We start from the raw sequence: 21,097 nt of genomic DNA on the forward strand, positions 1-21,097 counted from the left end.
AAACTGTCACCCCGGCTGACAGGGTTACCCTACCTGGCAGACCGGGCAACCCGCCTAGGCGGGTCACCCCACCTATCATGTAAACGTCATCAAAATAAAATAAGAAATTTTATGGACGGGCGGGTTACCCCACCTAGGCGGGTTACCTCACCTACCCGGGGTCCCCCACTTCCATGTAAACAGGCCCTAAGAACTGAAATCAGCTGAAAGATACTGAAATGTGAGCTACAGCCCATAGCATTGTGGGAAATATCAACAACTGCAGTCTTCTGTCATCTTGTTAATGGACGAAGAGTCTGATTGTTTTGCAGGAATCGCGGACGATATTGCCACAAATCATACAAAGGCAAGTGTAAAGAGTGAGGGGACAATCTTTTTTCGGCTGAGCTTTCTGTTACAAAAGACCGGTCAAGCAAAACGAACGTGATACGCGTATACCGTGACACACCCAATCGAAACATGACGCAATTTAATCTTTGTTTCCGGGTAGCTTTTCTCGCTGTACTTCTTCCACTGACTTCAGGTGAGCACTGCATCATTTTAAAACAATAAGAAAGGTTTATCTTTCTATGTTAAAATTTACGTTCAGGTTACTTGATTGGAGATTTCTTTCAGTCATGAGTGCTGTAGCCGTAGGCTTTCTCCCAAAGTCACAGGTTAATCCTCAATGCGGACAGAATCGACATCAGAAAGAAACGAGGGTCCGTTGGGATTCCTTTTTTTTAAAATTAAAATGTCATCTTAAAAAGAATAGTACAGTTTAAAATTTATTTACTATTACATCAAGCTCAATTTAAATGCATGGAGAACTATACGAAAGTGAAATTAAACTTAATTATTCAGCAATTCGAAATACAGACGGTTCTGAAACTATTGTGTTTCAACGAAGTAATTGTGTGATAAGATTTGCTTCAATTTCAGGTTAAAGTACTCTTGGAAATTTATTCCACCTTTCCTATCTAATCAAAAGCTTTGAATTTGGATAGGTCTGTACATTTTTGCCTCTCGTCCCCATATTGTACATTTACACTAAAAGTCAACTTCTCTTTGCTCCAAGGAAGGTTAATGACCTAGGTTTCTCAAATTCACTACAGCAATTTATTTTCCTTTATATCTATCTTGCTTCAATGCTTTTGATGCAGCACAAAATTTTTTCAAAACTTGAATCTTTCCTCATTTTCTTTAAAAATGGACACCTTGAAAAGTGGCACCTAATGTTTAAAATTTGCTGTTTTAATGATCACATTTAGATTACTTCCTAATTTATAATAAAATTGACAAATAATTTTAGAGGCAGACCAGCTCTATTTATTACTACTTGTGACATCAGGACTCTATGAGACATACCTTATAAAGAGATTCAAGATATGCATATGTTTCTCACATCCAACCATTATCCATGTTACTGTAATTATTGTGACTGTGTTATAGTGCAAATGTAAATTTTTGTTTCCACAGGGGCTTGTGTTGACTTTTACCTTGGAATGGGAAATGGAACAATTCCAGATAGTAATATAAATGCTTCTTCAGTACAAAGTGCCAGCACACCAGCCAAGAATGGTCGACTAAACTACACATCAGGATCATCATGGTGTGCAGGAACAAGTGACACCAACCCATATCTACAGATTGATCTTCAGACACTTCATATCATCTGTGCTGTGTCCACTCAAGGGAATTCTCAAGCAGATCAGTGGGTGAAGACCTACACTCTACAATTATCCACAGATGGGACAACTTGGACAGATTATAAGGAAGGTGGACAGGTTAAGGTATGCCACATGGGCTGGTCGAGAATTATATCATATCTTGACTCAATCACTGTTCCTGAGTTTTGATAATATCGATGCATAAATATCAAAATGTCTACCAAAGGAGTGATAGGTATACAGAGGATTATTAGTACAATAAAAATTTAACAAGTATTCTCCCCCATCGGCAGAAATATTGGACAAGATGGCGGCCGCGCTGGCGCATTTCGTCCATAATGGCGTCCAAATAATATAAGAAACTATGGAAATTTGTAAAATTTCTAAAAAATATAACAATCAGGAGCTCATGGTCCCGTCTGCTCTCGATCGAGACATATTCAGTACTGATTCTGCTATTCATCAAACCTCACAGGGACTCGATAAATAAAAACCACTTACTTCCCGAGCCAGTTCTTTTGTCATTGATCATTGACCTAGGTCACCATACAGTCCTTCAAAATCCGTCGTTCTCCATCCCAAACACTCGCCTATTACAGGAAAGTGTATCAATAAAGTCAACTGCTCTCGATCGAATTGACTGTTACAGAGTTCGAAGCGTCCAAATATCCTGTAAAATTGCCATTTCCTCCCATCGAAAAAGTTCCCAACGCGCCAGAATATCCCTTATTTTCCATGTTGAGTAAGTGACGAGACGCCATGTTGAAAACTATGACTGAAATAGTTAAACACGAGCAACGCTGATCTTCGAATCGTCGGCCATATTTGTTTATGTTCTTGCAGGGAAATAAATTAGTTCTCGGTCCTTTTCGGAATAAAAATATGCCAGGCATTGAATGCAAATTCAGTAGTCTTAGCGCGAAAATTAAATTAAAGCAAATCAAAATTCTGACATCATGTCATCGCTCTGCCTCGAAAAATCCCAAAGATTTACTTGCAGGTCCTCTTTTCTTTTTCTTTTCATCAAATAGAAGATCTGCGGTGCTCAAATTGTATAAGTCATGGTACGAAACACTCTTCTATGCAGATCGAGCCGTGATCGCCGCCATATTGAATTCTCTTGATATACTATTGTTCCGGAGTGTAATACGATATACCGCTGATAATTGTTAGCGGGCTCGAAATGTCCTTGATTTCTGGCGATGTCATGGTCAGCAAATATGAATTTTGAGTAAATGCTTTTCATTCAGCAAATGATATTTTGCATGCCTGAATTTGCAGTCAAGACTGCAGAGAGAGTACCAGGGAGAAATGGACAGGGAATTTAATTAATTGTTTTGAACTACGTTATTCCACCTAACATTTACGGTGCTGTGAAATGGCTTGTCAAAGGAGTGCAGAACCAACGATTTCTATTTACTGAGAGATTGTTGCTCTCGATCCAACAATTGAAGTAATGAAATGATTGTCACATGTAAAGTGCAGTTGTAGAAATTAGATAGAGTTCACCTTTGAGGGTCAGTGTGCTATTTTTTATAATCCAGTAGTCAAATTATGATCTATTTATATATGCTTAGTAACACTGTCCAATATAGACCTCATGTTGTACCTTATTCCTACACCTACATTATATATTTTTCTGTTTGTATAAAGATTAATTTAGCCACCTAGCCTAAATTTTTTGACAACAATAAATTAAAGTATTTTATGTCATGAAACAAGAGGTAAAGTAATGATGATTACTTTCACCAGGATGAAGAGTTACAATTATAGTTACATTGCACAATCTTTGTGGAACTCGATGATGAGCTCTGATTATTTTCCTAAGGTTTTAGAGGGAAACAAGGATATAAACTCAAGTGTCAAGCATGTTCTATATGGAGTGTTAACAAGATATTTACGATTCCTGCCACAAACACACCAGGGTGAGGTGTGTATGAGAACAGAGGTGTTTGGGGTGCAACAGAAGTCAAGTAAGTGTAAAAATTTTTGTGTGATGTGATCCTTGCATTTGTTAATCTATGAACAAAGGGTCCAAGCCTAGTGGTTTTGTTATTTTGTTTATAATTGTTATTTGGATAAGTAGCTGTAAAGATACAAACCACTCTTTGAGCACCTGAGGAAAACAACCCAACCATTGTGATAAGCTTCTTATGCTTATCGAGGTGACAGGATGCACCAATTTCTGCTTCATATATAGTGATGGATAGTTTTATTGTCTAGGCCAGTACGGTTATGAGCTAAGGATTACAAGAAAAAATTTCAATTTACCACAAACTTTCCTTGATAATGTTGCATGTGTGCATGGATTTCTTCAACTTTAGAAAAGTTAGGGATCAATTCTAGGAAATTTAAGCAGCAAAGCCCATAAGTTCATGCAAGCTGTTTGGCGTCATGACTATTTTTCCATGACTATTTTTTTTTAATATCCTACAGATTTCTTAGAAGTGTATTCAATTAATTACACTGAAAAACGTGCATGTAATATGGTAAGATGTGGAGGTTAACTTTAAAATTGTTACATTGCAGCATGTGATTCACAGGCAATTGGTTTGGCCAGCGGAGGTAGAATTCCAGATGACAGCTTCTCAGCCAGTTCAAGATTTATAGCCAAATATGCAGCTAAACATGGTCGTCTTAATGGAAGAGGGGCATGGGAACCTAGGACTAATACTGATCCTGATGACTACCTACAAATTGACCTTCTCTATGAGTATGTCATCTGTGCTGTTGCTACTCAAGGAAATCCACCATCCCAATGGGTACTTCCTCCAGAATGGACCACAGAGTACAAACTAAGATTTTCTTTGAATGGTACCACTTTTTTCACTTATAAAGAAAATAAATTTGACAAGGTTGGTATGTCAGCTCTCATTACAAGTATTCATAAGAGCCAAGATTAATACTTGTGGTACAAAACTAAAGCTACCCACAAGAACAACAAATTTGCTCATACATGTCATAGAATATTAACAATATTCACCAATTCTAACATTTCCAACAATATATTAATGTTGCTTACAAACTATATTGACATCACCTTCAAGAATAAATAGTGACATTTTCTCACCAATTCCATGTACATGTAAGATCAATATGGAGTACACACACAAAAAAGCATGTAGTCTATTAGTTAAATGTTCATTTTCAGTGATATGAGTGTAAAAAGATGTAGCAAATACTGACCAATTCTAACTGTTTATAGCCATATAAAAAAATTCCATTAAATTCAAAGATGGTGAATGAAATGGTCTGGATCTTTTTGACAGTCGTTATTTAACCTGTAGCATTCCTTAAGGGACAATCCTTGGTCCTCTTCAAATGACTTGCTGAAGTATCTCAAGCTCTTTTGTTTTCAACCTAGGATGTATAAACTTAACCTACAGAGATTTCTGTTCTGCACATTGCAGATACTCATTTTGAGTTTTTTTTTTTCACAAATTACAGATTTTTATTTTGCAAACTGATGATTCTAATTTTATCTCAAATTTCACAAATTAAAGTAAATCATTAACTATGCCAAGTTTCAATACATCAATATCACATGTTATATAACAGGCCTTTCCAGGAAATTCAGGAAAAACTGACACAGTGAAAAACAGTCTAAAGGAATTTGCAAGTGCAAAGTTTATCCGCTTTCTGCCAACAAAGTCTAATAACTATAAGGCTTTGAGAGTGGAGGCTTATGGAATACTTTTCACTAAAGGTATTTATTTTTTCTCATTTTTGTCCCTGTGATACAAAATGAAGTCAGAATAACTAATTATTTGGAGAAATTAAGGCAAGATTGGGAATTTTTCAGAACTGAGGCAAATTTAATTTAATAAATTTAATAAAATAATCTCTGATACTTAATTATTTTCTTTTGGTTTAATGAGAATGATGAAAGTATACACTATGTGATTTTAGAGCTGAGCATTAGGGAATTGAACAATCATCTCCTACAAAACTGAAGAGCATGACAAAGTTTGACTTGTTGTTTATTAGATTGTTGATATGAGTTTTATTTGTTGATTTTGTTTTTTTTTTTTTTTGTATTGTTAAAAAATTGAGACAATTATGAAACTCCCTTTCGAAGGAATTAAGATGAAGTGCCAGAAGAGGTAACTGAAGGTGGTAAACATTCCTTAATTTTGGTCCATGGTATAGTATAGTGAACTTTTCAATGTTCGTTCTACAGATACAGTGAAGGTTGAAGGAGAGCTGAGGATCTAGTGTCATGATTATGACTGTGAGGACTTCTCTAAAATAAAATTAAGGAAAGGCAAATTTAAGTAATGATGGCAGCTACGCAAAACATAAATTTTGCAATTTTTGTAAGGGAATTACATGTCTTTGATATGTTTATTTCAGTTCCATCACAGCCTCCTACTGCCTTCAAGCTGACTGCAACATCTTCTACCAGAATTGCAGCTTCCTGGCAGTTACCTCCAGTCTTTGCTAGACATGGAAGAAACATAACTGGTTTTAAACTGTTCTACAAAAAGAAAGGTTTTGGTGGGTCAGCAACAATATTGGCAATAAGTAGAGGATCAATATTAAGTGGAAATGTTACTGGGCTTGATAAGTACACAGAATATGAATTTCAAGTGTTGGCTTTTACTTCTGATGGTGATGGACCAAAGAGTTCAGTTGTGGTAGAAAGGACAATGGAAGATGGTATGTGACAGATTAAGAAGAATAATAATCTTATTGCTGTATTTACAGTTTGCTGGACAGTATGTTCATCAAGAATATGTAGCCATGCAGCTACTTTTGAGCGAATCAGTGACTGTGTATTTTCTCAAAAAATTGAAAACTTGCAGCAATCATGTGGAAGTGGCAAGTAGAGAATTAACATATGCTATTTTAGAAATTTTTGCAAATAATTAAAACACGGTTACAGTGATTAGAAAAGTGCCAAAATGTGTCCAGTAAGTAATCAATCATCTTTTTTCCAAAGTTAATGTCTTCATTGTTGATATGTCAACTTATTTTCTGCCCATTCTTCTTATTTTTTTATTATTTTGTTCAACCAAATCAAATTAAAAAGGAAAAAAAAAAAGTTACATGTATCAGTTTGCTGTCTTGCTGAAATCTTTCTTTTAACTCTTGATGCCTATGGTTCAAAACGCTTCTTCTTCTGTGTTTTGTTGTTTAAATTGTTTTGTCAGGAAATGATGACTCCTCAAACATTAGTGTTTGTTGGAAAATTTTTAATACTCCAGTTGATGTTACCAAGGAATTTCCATTATTCTGAGTGTCATGCGATTCAATCATGACGATGAAGTTGCAGTTTTATAGTCAAATTATTACCAAGAAAAAAGTTTTTGATGTCGCAGAAGCTAGTTGGCTTATCGAAATGTTTCCAAAATGATCTTTCAAAAGGGTATGAAAATGGTCCCAATAATATTTGTATCTGGATGCGATTTTTCCCATCATATGATTTAGTTTTAAGTGGAGGGTGTACATACCTATTAAACAAAGTAGTTCTTGTCATGCAGTTATGTTATGCAGGTTATTTTATAAAAAAGATCTTTTTCTTAAATTTTACATACAATTAACTCTTAGTTTAAAATAGTCTTTCCTCTCTTTACTTTTCTCTCTGGTGGCTTGATTGGTACCATAAATCAATTTAATAGATACATGTATGCTGTATATAGGCCTGTTTTATGGTAGTTCTCTGTTTCTATTGGTCCCTATGTTGTCAACTTTTAAGGCCTTTATTGCCACTGAATACATGCTTTATGTTGTGTATTCATTCAGTGGAGACACTCACTCTTTCAATTGTAGTACCATCACAAGCCCCTAAAAGTTTGACTGTGACCGCCGGAACATCTACAATTGTTACAGCTTCCTGGCAGTTGCCACCATTAGACTCCAGAAAAGGAATAATCACAGGATTTAAATTGTTCTACAAGAAGAAAACTGCATCAGGGTCATTAGCCATGTTAAGGATAGGCAATGGTACTATTCATGATAAAACTGTCATTGGACTAGACAATAACACAGAATATGAATTTCAAGTGTTGGCCTTCACTTCAGTTGGTGATGGACCAAAGAGTTCTCCTGTAGTGGTGAGAACCAGGAAAGATGGTAAGAATCTTAATGATGGGTGTGAATGTTATGCATTAAGTTTGTTCCTTACAAAAGATGGGGACCTGATAATTGAATAAATAATATTAGCAGAGCTTTGGATATTAACTCTAAAGCTTCAGTCTCAATATTAATTGAATATAATTAAGGTGGCTCTTCCATAGTTCAGAGTATGCAATTGTGGTTGACAGGTTAGGTTGAAAACCTACTTTGCTTTTATTGAGTGTTCTTTTTTCTCTGGTAGCAAATTGATATTTTTTTAAATAATTAAGAGGATTGGCTTAAAATTTGAGTCAAATACATTAATGGGGAAAATCAATCAAAAATACCTTGTATGAAAGGGGCTTCTATTCTTCTGGTAATGTGAAGTGTCATAGGCATTGATAAAATTTTTATTAGGTTGGAATTTTTGTGAAGTTAATTTGAAGGAAAAGTTTGGAAGTAGGGAAAACAAGTACAAATGAATAACATGCTTTTGTTGAATTAATTACCTCTTGCAATCAAACGTGTGTAATCTTTTTATGTGCACAACTCTATACATGATTACATATGTAACTTACTCAAAGTGGAAAGATTTGTTTTCATAACATTTACATTAATTGGTCATGTAGAACTGTAAAACATCTTGAATATGGAAGTAATCTTTGCAGTAATGAACACTACTTAAGCAGTAGTGAATTTAAGGCCTGGAAAAAATTCAGGCCTGTATAGGATTTGAACCCATGACATCTGTGATACTGGTGCAGTGCTCTACCAACTGAGCCAAGAAGCCAACTGGGAGCTGGTCATTACTGGTATGATAGCATGATGGTTCCATGGCCTTAATTACCGGGTATTTCCTCCACTGCTTTAGTAGTGTTCATCACCACAAATATTGCTTCCATATTCATTTCTTAATCCACATTTCACATATATGATTTTCATTTATTTACAGTCATTTGTAAAACAACCTGTTTGGTCTACTATGACCTAAAGCATGAATTAACATTAAGGTTGCAATGTTCCAGGAAAGGTTTACAAGTTTGGTTAATCAGCAGAGTGCTAGCTGGTCAAGTTGTAGGCACATGCAAACTTTGATATTATTGTCATTTTATTACCTAAATCATGAAAACATTGCACAGAAGAAATTCCTGAATACCATTGTTGAGAGTTTTACCCTCTTAAACCCTTCCACATGTACATGAATAATTACATTGGGCGGTTGTGATTTTATGTTTTTTGCATTTTTTCAATGTGTAGGAGGTTGTGTTGAGTTTTATCTTGGAATGGAAAATGGAGCAATTCCAGACAATAAATTAACTGCTTCTACTGAACAAAGTGCCAACACACCAGCCAAGAATGGTCGAGTGAACCATGCATCCGGATCATCATGGTGTGCAAGAACAAGTGACACCAACCCATATCTACAGATTGATCTTCAGACACTTCATATCATCTGTGCTGTGTCCACCCAAGGGAATTCTCAAGCAGATCAGTGGGTGAAGACCTACACTCTACAATTATCCACAGATGAGAAAGTTTGGACAGACTATAAGGAATTAGGTGGACAGGTTAAGGTATGCCACATGGGTTGGTTGAGAATTATATGATATTTTGTCTCAATCACTGTTCCTGAGTTTTGATAATATTGATGCATTCATATCAAATTTGCTACCAAAGGAGTTATAGGTATGCAGAGGATTATTTGTTTAATAAAAATTCAACAAGTACTCACCTCATGCTTGGCAAATATCATGAATTTTGAGAAACTATTGTTTCATTTAGCAAATGATATTTTGCATGCCTGAATTTGCCGTCAAGGTTGTAGAAAGAGTATCAGAGGGAAATGGACAATTAATCTAACAAATTGTTTTGAGCCACATTATTCCACCAAATATTTATGGTGTGAAATAGCTTGTCAAAGGAATGCAGAACCAATAATTTCTAATAACTGAGAGATTGCTGCCCTTAGTCCAACAAGTAACAAAATTGTTTTCATGGGTAAACTGCAATTGTAAAAATTAGATAGACTTTTGAGGGTCAGTGTGCAATTTTTTATAATTCAGTGGTCAAATTATGATTTATTCATGTATGCCTAGTAACATTGTCCATATGGACCTCTTCCATAAATGTTGGGCCTTATTCCTACACCTGCATTTATATTTTTCTGTTTGTATAAAGATTAATTTAGCCACCTAGCTTACCATTTTGATAACAATAAATTAAAGTGTTTCCTGTCATAAAACAAGAGGTAAAGTAATGATGATTACTTTCACCAGGATGGAGAGTTACAATTATAGTTACATTGTAGAATCTACATGGAACTCTATGATGAGCTCTGACTATTTTCCTAAGGTTTTAGAGGGAAACAAGGATAGAAACTCCAATGTGAAACATGTTCTATATGGAGTGTTAACAAGATATTTGCGATTCCTGCCACAAGCACACCAGGGTGAGGTGTGTATGAGAACAGAGGTGTTTGGGGTGCAACAGAAGTCAAGTAAGTTTTGAAAGCTAAATGTGTGATATGATCCTTGTATTTGCTAATCTATGAACAAAGGGTCCAAACCTAGTGGTTTTGTTATTTTGTTAATAATTGTTATGGTTAAATAGCTTTAATGATACAAACCACTCTTTGAGCACTCAAGGAAAACAACCCAGCCATTGTGATAAGGTTCTTATGTGTATCCAGGTGACAGGATGCACCGATTTCTGCTTTATATATAGTAGTAGATAGTTTTATTTCCGGGGCCTGTAGGGTTATGAGCTAAGGATTGCAAGAAAAAATTTCAATTTACCTCAAACTTTCCTTGATAATATTGCATGAGTGCATAGACTTCCTCAATGTCAGAATAGTTAGGAATTGATTCTGGGCAACTTTAGCAGCACAGCCAATAACTTCAGCTGTTTGGCTTCATGACTATTTTTCCATGACAATTTTTCTGTATTTTTGTAATAATATATTACAGATTGTTTAGAAGTGCATTAAATTAATTACACTGAAAAACATATGTAATATGGTAGGGTGCAAAGGTTAACTTTAAAATTGTTACATTGCAGGATGTGATTCACAGGCAATTGGTTTGGCCAGCGGTGGTAGAATTCCAGATGACAGCTTCTCAGCCAGTTCAATATTTAAAGCCAAATATGCAGCTAAATATGGTCGTCTTAATGGAACAAAGGCATGGGAACCTAAGACTAATAATGGTGATGACTACCTACAAATTGACCTTCTCTATGAGTATGTTATCTGTGCTGTAGCTACTCAAGGAAATCCACCAACCAATTCACAAGCTCAAGAATGGACCACAGAGTACAAACTAAGATTTTCTTTCAATGGTACCACTTTTTTCCCTTATAAAGAAAATAAAATAGACAAGGTTGGTATGTCATGCTTCCATATACAAGTATTCATAACAGCCAAAATTAATGCTTGTGGTACAAAACTATAGCTACTCACAAGAACAAGAAATTTGCTTGTACATGTCATAAGATATTAACAATATTCAGCAATGCTAACATTACCCACAATGTTATGTTGCTTACAAACCACGTAGACATTACTTCAAGAATTAATACTGACATTTTCTTATCAATTACATGTACAGGTAAAGATCAATACAGAGAGCACACACACCAAAAAGCACTTATTCTATTAGCTGAATATACGTTTTCATAGGAGTTTGAGTGTAAAAGATGTAGCAAACACTGACCAATTCTGACTGTTTAATCATACTTTTAAAAAAAATTACCATAAAACTTAAAGATGGAGAATGAAATGGTCCTGACCTCTCTGACAGTCATTACCTAACCTGTGGCATTCCTCAAGGCACAATCCCTGGTCTTCTTCAAATGACTTGCTGAACTATCTCAAGCTCTCTAGTTTAATAATCTAGGATGTATGCAGATGATGGGCACATAACCTAAAGATAGCAGATTTCCAGTCTGCACGTTACATATTCAGATTTTCATGTTGCAAATTACAGGTTTTTGTTTTATCTCATTTCACAAATTAAAGTAAACCATGAACTATTCCATGTTTAAATATATCAATGTCACTTTTTGTATAACAGGCCTTTCCAGGAAATAAAGGAAAAACTGACACAGTGAAAAACAGTTTAAAAGAATTTGCATGTGCAAAGTTTATCCGCTTTCTGCCAACAAAGTATAATAATTTCAAGACTTTGAGAGTGGAGGCTTATGGAATACTTTTTACTAAAGGTATTTATTTTTTCTCACTTTTGTCCCTCTGATGCAAAATGAAGTCATAATAAGTAATTACTAGGGAAATTAATGCAGGATTGGGCAATTTACATTTACGAGCACGTTTTTGTAGACGAATATCAAAAGTAAATGTCGGAGATGGCTGTGAAATGCCTAAATCATAAAGAACATTATGGGGAAAATATGGTAAATGGATAAACAAAGTCACCACCTCAGATGATCCACACTGCTATTAATCAATATAGCCTGCCCATTAGGTTTACCATGGCCGTTAATGACATGTTCCTTTTTAAACTTCACATCAATTATCATCTATCAATCTAAGCATACATCTCTTGTTTTTAATACAGTTCCATCACAACCTCCCACTGCCTTCCAGTTGACTGCAAGCTCTTCTACCAGCATCACAGCTTTCTGGCAGTTACCACCAGTCTTTGCCAGACATGGAAACATTGCAGGGTTTAAATTGTTTTACAAAAAGAAAGGTTCTGGTGGGTCAGCAACAACCTTGTCTATTAACAATGGAGCAACATTAAGTAGAACTGTCAGTGGGCTTGATAAGTTCACAGAATATGAATTTCAAGTTTTGGCCTTCACTTCTGGTGGTAATGGACCGAAAAGTTCTGTGAAAGTGAAAAGAACAATGGAAGATGGTATGTGACAATTCAGGGATAATGGAATGACTGTGAACCTTATTTTTTTTAAGTTGCATCTTCATTGCGGGTTAATTTGATACCGATCACACAATAAGAAGGCTAAACAATTGAATACTTTAATTTATCAAGACACAAGAGCATTTATATTCATGTGGCGAGTTAAGACGTGATAGAAGTTTTCAAAAATTTTTACAGCTAATAAAACTAATTAAAAACACTACTGCCCTATTGCAGCTCCTTCACAACCTCCAGCTAACTTCAATGTCATTCCAACCTCCTCCACTGGTGTAACAGCATCATGGCAACTGCCACCAGCAAACTCCAGGAATGGAATAATTAAAGGATTCAAATTGTTTTACAAAAGGAAAGACTCGTCAGGCTCAGGCACCATTCTTCCTATCAACAGTGAATCAACTTTAAACAAAAATGTCAATGGGCTTTATAAGTACACAGAGTATGAATTTCAAGTGTTGGCCTTTACTTCTGCTGGTGATGGTGTAAACAGCTCTGTTATTGTCAATAGAACAAAAGAAGATGGTTAGAGAAACTTTTTGTTGTATCTTCTTAAAATGTCTTGACTTTTTAATAAAATGTCAGATACACTTGCACTCCTCATACAGTTTTCTGGTGTGATGAGAAGAGTGAAAATCTATAATTATGCAATATGTGATTTTAATAACCATGATTTAACACACCGTTATATCAGCGAGTCATGAGTGGTAAGGTAATTATTTGAAGATAACTAACATAATGTATGCATTCTGATTGGCCATCAAATAATGACTATTTTGTCAAGAAATTATAAGCATGCAATTGAATATTAGCAATTATGTTGGCTGTTATTGGAAGATTACAGGCTTCATATGCAACAATTTCAGCTTGCTAATTGGTTGAGAACACACCAGTTTATCTCATACAGTGCAGAAAGTTGAAATTAAGCGCAAAAATTGGAAATGAAATTGATTCACAGGAATGTCGCAAGTGGCGGACAGGTTAGCAGCAAGTAGCAACTTTTAAATTCAAAGTTTGAAGGAGAGTGCTCAAAACAGAAACACCCAACAAAGCAGAGACAACTGGCTAAAAGGCCGGAAGACTTGGCTTCCCAAAATGGCTATGACAGAAGTATTGAAACATACGAAATTCTCGAGAAGTTTAGGTAACAGTTCGTACCAAAGAAGGAGAGACTATAAGGGTGATAGCCTTCGTGTACTGGTTGCTGCTATTAAGTGATTATTTGAGTAAAAATAATGAGAAGATGACAATCATAATGACATTGCTTATCGTTAGGATTACTGTCATTTTTTTTTATAATCATATGCAACTTCTCAATTACAGTTCCTTCACAACCTCCTCGTGGCTTTACTCTGGCTGCAACCACTTCTGAAAGTATAACAGCATCCTGGCAGTTACCACCAAAAGACTCCCGAAATGGAATCATCATAGGGTATAAATTGTTCTACAAAGAGAAAGGCTCTTCAGGGGCGGGAAGCTCGAAGCTCATTAACAGTCAGGCAACTCGCTCTCAAGAGGTCACTGGGCTTGATAAGTACACAGATTATGAATTTCAAATTTTGGCATTCACTTCTGTTGGGGATGGACCAAAAAGTACAGTTGTTTATGAGAAAACAAAGGAGGCTGGTAAGAAATAGGATTTTATCTAAGTCCTATTTCCATGAAACTCAGAAAAACATGGATGCCACAAATGTCTCTGAGATGGTATTCCGCCTAAAGAGAGATCAAGCAGTCTTGAGAAAACTTATTTAACTTAATTGTTTGCTTGTCAGGTCTGTGATGTGATAGCTATATCTCAACACAATCAACATTCCAAAGTCAAAATTTTATCTCAGGTGTTTATGGCTTCCTAAATTTTATAAAAACACACCTACCCCCGTACATGCATGGTTGTAATGTTACAACATACCTTATTGTTAGCTATTAATCATATGATTTTCAAAAATCGTAAAGTAAGAGACCCGCGTAAAACTCTTTTCGCGAGCATGAACCACGCAAAATTTAATATAATGACTAACAGTTAGGGAAAGCGCTACGTTACCAAAAGCTAGGAGAAAACAGGAGTCGCTGGGGTAGGAAAGGGTGAGTCAGCTCCTCCCGAGGATCTGTTTGAAGAAATTGACCATATCCTTAAGCTGTAAGCGTAAATAGACGGTGTCATGTACTCATGTACGCACTGCTTTGTTGCAAAGGTACATGTTAAACTGTTTTAAGTTTTGTTTTGTTATAGTAATTTGTTGTTCGGTGCTATTGGAAATTACTGTTGCGGAAAATTAAAATCAGTTTTGCTGACTCTGAGACTGTTTATTATGTAATTGCATTTACAACTCAAACATGTTTAAATCTGAATTTGCCTCCTTCCCAAGGAGGCATTAATATCTTTCTGGATGCAAACTTCTTAGTTGTAGCTGCAGGTTGGTTATTTACAGAGGCTGTAGTAAAAAGGAAAATAACACTCAGTCAGATTCATTATTTAAAGATACTAATTGAAATATGACTGCTCTATTGCAGCTCCTTCGCAACCTCCCTCTCAGTTTAATGTCACTGTGGAATCTTCAACCAGTATCACAGCATCATGGCGGTTACCACCAGAAGGCTCCAGACATGGAATCATCAAAGGATATAAACTGTTCTATCAAAAGAAAGGCTCAGACTCAGCAACCTTCTTGACACTGAACAATATAAAAACATCAGAAAGAGTTACGAAGCTTGATAAATACACTGAATATCAATTTCAAGTGTTGGCCTTCACTTCTGCTGGTGATGGACCAAACAGTTCTACTGTTTTAAAGACAACGATGCAAGATGGTGCGAATCAGAAGTGCTTTAACTAACATTTGAACATAAAAGTGATGTTACTTTTTTAGGGTGATTGCTTTTATGTAAGGCTATCAAGAGTGTCCTTCATAATATATCTCACACTTAAACATGTGTGAAGATGATACCCAAACTATTTCTTGAATGATATATATTTTTTTGAATCCCAAGTAATCTTTTTTGAAACAGCATGAAGTTATTGTTGATTTGTTCGCTCTTAATTAGTGTTAACAATTTTCCTTTATTCTGCCAGCGCCTGATGCACCTACCTCCTTGTCATGTACTGATCTTTCACCAAGCAAGTCACATGGTCCTAGAATAACCCTGACCTGGAGTGAGCCAGTAGAACGAAATGGAGTTATCAGAAGTTACACTTTGTTTTACAGTCACGATGGAGTTGCATCAAGAGAGGTTTCTGGAATAGGCAAAGCTGCACTTAGTCACACTGTTGATGTATTAGGTGGAGTGACTTATCAGTTTAATGTCAGAGCTGTGACTATTAAACCTGGAAAAAATGCCACGAAAACAGTAACTACTAAGGAATATGGTAAACTTTACCTTCATATCTTTGAAAGGACCGCTTTTTATTTTTACCATACTAAAATAAATTTTTATATATTTTGTAAGTTCAAAAAACAGACAGTAGTTGGTCACCCAAAATAACTTAAGGGCTAAACTACTTGGGTGACTCTTATTTATTAGTTGGGAAAACACAAAAGTAGGGGAAAAAACGGCAATTACCTAAATTATTTTTGCACATATCTTCATTGATATTGACACCTATAGTACAAATTATCTAAAGATGATTTACCTACGCTACTTTACATGTATTAAATAATAAAAAAAAGTCAGGAAACAACATAAGTATTGTTGAAAACGAGCAAATAAGTACAAGCGACTTTCATTTGCTGTGAATCAATTAACAAAATGTCCTGTTTTTTGTTAGCTGAAGACTTAAGCGATCCCAATTGTTCAACTAATTACTAATAAGAAAATATCTTAGATTGTAGACTTGCAGGTGCATTTTAGGTGACAAAGGTTCAACTGCCACTTTACTTTATTAAGAATTCTTAGTATTTTTCTCCAAATTGTGGTAAAAATATTTCCCCTTTGTGAAAAGGATACTCAAACATTTTTTTCTAAAACTAATAATATTGTCTTCTGATAGCGTGAGGTTTTTACTCTTTTTCTTAGCACCCGGAGCTGGCCCAGAACTTCCTTCATCCGCTCAAGTGAACAAGACGACTTTTAACATATCATGGGAACATCTATTAAGAGAAAAGAGTTATGGAAAAGTTATTTTGTATGAAGTCAAGGCCATCTTCTTGAAGAAAGGAAATTTGCGCAAAAGATCTGTAATTTACAGCCCTGTCAATACCTCAGTGACATTTGTTGTCCTGTCTGACTTAGAGCTTTGTTCTAAATATAATGTCTCTGTTCGAGCTTACACAGCAGAAGGGCCTGGACCTTATGGTGAACCTTTGGAACTGGAAACATCAAGTGAGTGTGATGAGATTATTATGAAAATTCTATTGGTTTGTGACATGATTGGTGTCAAAAAAAACCTAAAAAAATAATTTTGTTTTATTTTATAATAATTGACAATTTAAAAAAAGCACAACTTTCATTATATGATTAGATTCTTTCCTCAAGTTATTCTGACTCGATAACTTTTTCAATATACAAGGCCTTTATTTAACTTTTTTGTTCTCTAACGTAACACTATAGGACCTGAAGCACCCGGGGAATTTAAAGTAACAGACTTTGGAACAAAACAGATTACCCTGGCGTGGAAACAATATGATGAAAAGGAAAAAATTGTCTATACTGTAAGTTGGATTAAAATTACCGTATTTCTGCCCTTTGGGTGCAATTATTTCGCATGTAATTATAAGTAGTACGTATACCGTACATAGTTAGACATGTCTTGAAATAATAACAATAATCGAAATATTTATCCAGGGGTAACCCTTCAATACAAAAGTATTGTTAGTAACGGGGTTCTGCTGATTAAGAATTTAAAACTAAGAAATATGAAATTATTAAAATATATATAAGATGGTGCCTATAGTACTATCTAGATAGATAGTACCTATAGTCCTCTAATTTCAAACTTAATGTTTGTGTGAAAGGTTTTATGTATATTCATATTTCTAGTGCTGATACTAATAAATGTGTAATGACGATGCCAAAGGGAATTTCTTAATACATTTCATCAACAGGATTTTGTTTCAATTGAAATTTATTTTTCAAAAGAAAAAAAAACAACTCCTATCTTTGCTAGATTTTCAAGAAACTTTAACCCTTGGGAATGGCTTGATTCCAAGTCAGACCAATTATATCTTAGTCACAACGTCATATGTTTACAAAAGGGAGGTCCTTTTTAGATATTTTGACTCAATTTCAATTTATATCACAAAAGTAACCAGGCAAGTCACCCAAAATGAGACCGGAGTCATTATTTCAGCTGGAAACTATTGACTTTGGTTAAATCCCATCCCAAGCCCATTCCTGAAATCGAATAATTTGTACCAAAATAGAAAGTCAAAATTACAAAACTTATTTATTTTATCTGAACATTAACTGTTCCTCGAAATTCACAATTGCTGTATAAAAAGCTTTGTATAATTTTGTCCAAGTTTACTCCCTATCAGGGATTTTTTAACAGATTAACGTAGATCCTATAGCTCGGCTTGAATTATAGAAAAATTAAATTTGAATAATTTTCTATCGGAGCCTTTTGTACTTAATCGTGAAGGTGAAGTACACTGGAACAAAGTCCTATAATAAAACGTTCAGAGATGCTGAGAAGACTATAGAAGCAATAAAGGCAACAACACAGAAGGTAGAAGGGTTGATTCCAGGCACCACATATGAATTTAGTGTTCATGGCAACTCTGTTTGTGGCGAGAGCGCTTCCAAAGTCGTCTCAAAGATGACAGATATGATAGGTAAGTTTCCAAATTCTTTGAGGGTAACCAATCATTGTAATAGGTTATCTATGAAACTATCTAAGAAAACATTCGCTCTGACGAAGGGCTAACGCTCGAAACGTCAGCTTTGAAACTCTTAACGGTGGCCAATTTACGTTATCTTCTCAGTTGACAATACAAAATCACCCTGTTATACTCTCCCACCGACGCAGCACCACAGTTTCTTTAGAAACTTAGCCCCTTCGATCATTTACCAATGAAACTGTCACCTTTCCATTTTAGTGAAAACCAATGATATCAAATTTTTGTAAGGTTTTGTTTTAGATAGATCTGACCCCGTTTGTTTGAAGAGAGTTCACTCTATCCTCTTGTTCCTAGTGTAGAGTATCGATAGCGATTTAACCGTTGGATCTGCCCTTTGAACAAATGGACCTTGTTTTTGATGTTTGTCTGCTTTCGAAATGAATCGGTGAAAGTGATTTTTTTTTTCTGCTGGTGAAAGAAAATAATATTAAAACTGACTGATGATAATCAAAAGTGCCCAATGTCTTTTAAGAAATAGTTCTTATAGGAACATCGAGTTACATGTACATTGATCTTCCGAAAAGACAATAAATTGCGACCATCAATTGGTAATGCCATGAAATTCTGTCAAACAAAAGTGAATTATTAATATCTTGCCGTCCTTTTGATCAAGTTACCTCTTGAACAGTTGAGTTATTTTAATTCACTTATTAGATTCTGCGTAGAGTCCTGAATCACCTTCTGAACTTGTAATCATACAGCTATATTATCTCATTTAATGAGAACCCTTTCTGTACTAAAGTGTTGTTGTGGTTCAGAAGTTATTTTTTTCCTTACCAGCTCCTGAAGCCCCATTTCCACATAATATAACCGATGTTGAGGTTTCTCACACAGCTGTGGATATTTATCTGTGGCCTGTTGAACAAAAATATGGTCCAGTAAGGTAATTATCAATACGAAGGTAATTTTCTCTAGAACCAGAGGTAGAATAGATCCTTCATTAAGATGTAAGGTAAGATTACCTGCCGCTGCTCGAGAAATGATTTCACCCTCCCTCCACGAAGGCTAGATTCGTGCGTGCGGCGGAAATTAAACTTAAGAGGCGTTAGATATTTCATAATTTTTGAAAAAGGTTTATTCAAAGGGTCTTTTAGGAAAAAAAAATGAATTACAAAACTGTCGGCGGATTCTCGATATTTATGGTCAGTGGCTCTTAAATGCTATATTAATGGCCTCTTTTCAAGATGTCACTCATTAGTCGGACATTTTGTTCTATACCTTTCAGTGCCTATCAGGTTATTGTTCTGAAAGTCGCTGAAGGTATTGAAGAGCTGCCGGGTGATTATGGTTTTCGACTTAAGTCTGCCATTGATGCAAAGAAAGAAGATTTAAACTTTTATATTGCTGCCGAGCAAGAAAATGCACCAGTGATTGACAAGCCTTGGAAATTTACTGTTGGTGACGGTGAAAAAACTGCAAATTATATTAATGGAAGACTTGAAAGTGGAGAGAATTACATTGTGTATGAAAGAGCTTTAACTAAAACCGAGAATGTAAGTATACCAGTTATTTTAATAGATGTTACTCCCTTTTTGTATTAAGAACGAGCTGACTTCTAAACTAACTGAAAGCAGTCGTACTTCAAGTTCCTGTGCACCTGATTTCTTGAGAGGAAATCATTAAGAATAGTTCCCTAAGAGTGAAAAACCACGTGCTTACCACGAGACAGTGGTATTCTCTGTATCTTCTAGTACAGTTAAGTGTCGCATTTTTCTGCATTTTCACAGGTGATTTTAGAAGGAAAAGCCAGTAAAGTTGCAAAAATAACCATCAGTCCAGGCAAGAGTTCCACTGCATTACATTTGTATATAAATTATACATTTCTTGTCTGGAAGAGCGTTCTTACTTCATTTTAGCTCGTTGTCTTTTCAATCCTGTTAGAGCAAAAATAGCGCATGAGGTCATCCTACCAAGAGCTCTCAGATAGGCCGGTTGGATGCTACCCGAAGTAACCACTTTAGGTAGATCTCGAAAGTAGGGACTTTGTTTACTTGAAAAGTGGCCACTGAAAGATTCTTTTAACTGGTGACTTCAGGACGCGTGTTCATTTTCAAGTTGGCCACCCAAGCTTCTTGAAAATCTACAATCCTTTGAACTTAATCACTTCACAGCTTTAGTGAACTGATAGTTGCATGTAGAAGGCTGATGAAATGGCCATTGCAATAGTCAATTTACTCCTTGAAATGGCCTTTTACGACTTTTCATGGCTACTTTACCGATTCGTCAGAATCGTTAAAGTGGTCATGTCTGTTTCACAAATGAAGGACTTCTAATCTACCTTTAAAATTCCTTTGTTAAGGAGTTTCTAAGATTATTACACAAAGGATAGGGATGTTTTGTTATTGTCTCCTTCAATATATTTTTCTGTTTTCCTGTGTTCATTCTCATTCCTTTTTTTCCTATATTTTCATTTTCTTGCGGTTTTGAATTGGTTTCTCGGCGTGGCAGTTTTTTTCTTTATTTTTCAGCGAAAGGAAACACGAGACTGAATCAGGGAGGACGATACAAAGACTTATTAAACAAGGCGAGTTAATCATCCGGGTCAGCTGCACTATAGTTACTTTGAATTATTGAATCTCAAGGGTAACCAATGGTCTCCAATTTCAAACTACTTTGTTGCCTCCAGTAAACCTTATTTGCCATGGTTATAAATGTTTCCTTAATATTT

The 21,097-nt window shown here is 35.4% G+C and overlaps 1 protein-coding gene across 2 annotated transcripts; it reads left to right on the forward strand.

The window, feature by feature from the left end:
- Positions 1–222: 222 nt before the first annotated feature.
- LOC113678974 (protein sidekick-2) lies at positions 223–20,421 on the forward strand. Of its 2 annotated transcripts, XM_089186893.1 has the most exons (22): positions 223–523; positions 1,459–1,772; positions 3,478–3,622; positions 4,179–4,504; positions 5,208–5,355; positions 6,003–6,308; positions 7,422–7,724; positions 8,964–9,280; positions 10,059–10,203; positions 10,764–11,083; positions 11,777–11,924; positions 12,278–12,580; positions 12,818–13,120; positions 13,919–14,221; positions 15,107–15,403; positions 15,666–15,959; positions 16,607–16,912; positions 17,141–17,241; positions 18,171–18,363; positions 19,210–19,312; positions 19,655–19,922; positions 20,157–20,421. In XM_089186893.1, the coding sequence occupies exons 1-22, from the start codon at positions 460–462 to the stop codon at positions 20,283–20,285; spliced, it is 5,136 nt and encodes a 1,711-aa protein (XP_089043019.1). In that variant the 5' UTR covers positions 223–459; the 3' UTR covers positions 20,286–20,421. The 2 variants fall into 2 exon arrangements, with proteins under 2 accessions (XP_089043019.1, XP_089043020.1); XM_089186894.1 differs by lacking the exons at positions 223–523; positions 1,459–1,772 and adding an exon at positions 2,808–3,102.
- Positions 20,422–21,097: the final 676 nt, after the last annotated feature.

The sequence above is a fragment of the Pocillopora damicornis genome, chromosome 11 (assembly GCF_964200805.1).
Source record: "Pocillopora damicornis chromosome 11, jaPocDami1.2, whole genome shotgun sequence".
Classification (NCBI taxonomy): Eukaryota; Metazoa; Cnidaria; class Anthozoa; order Scleractinia; family Pocilloporidae; genus Pocillopora; species Pocillopora damicornis.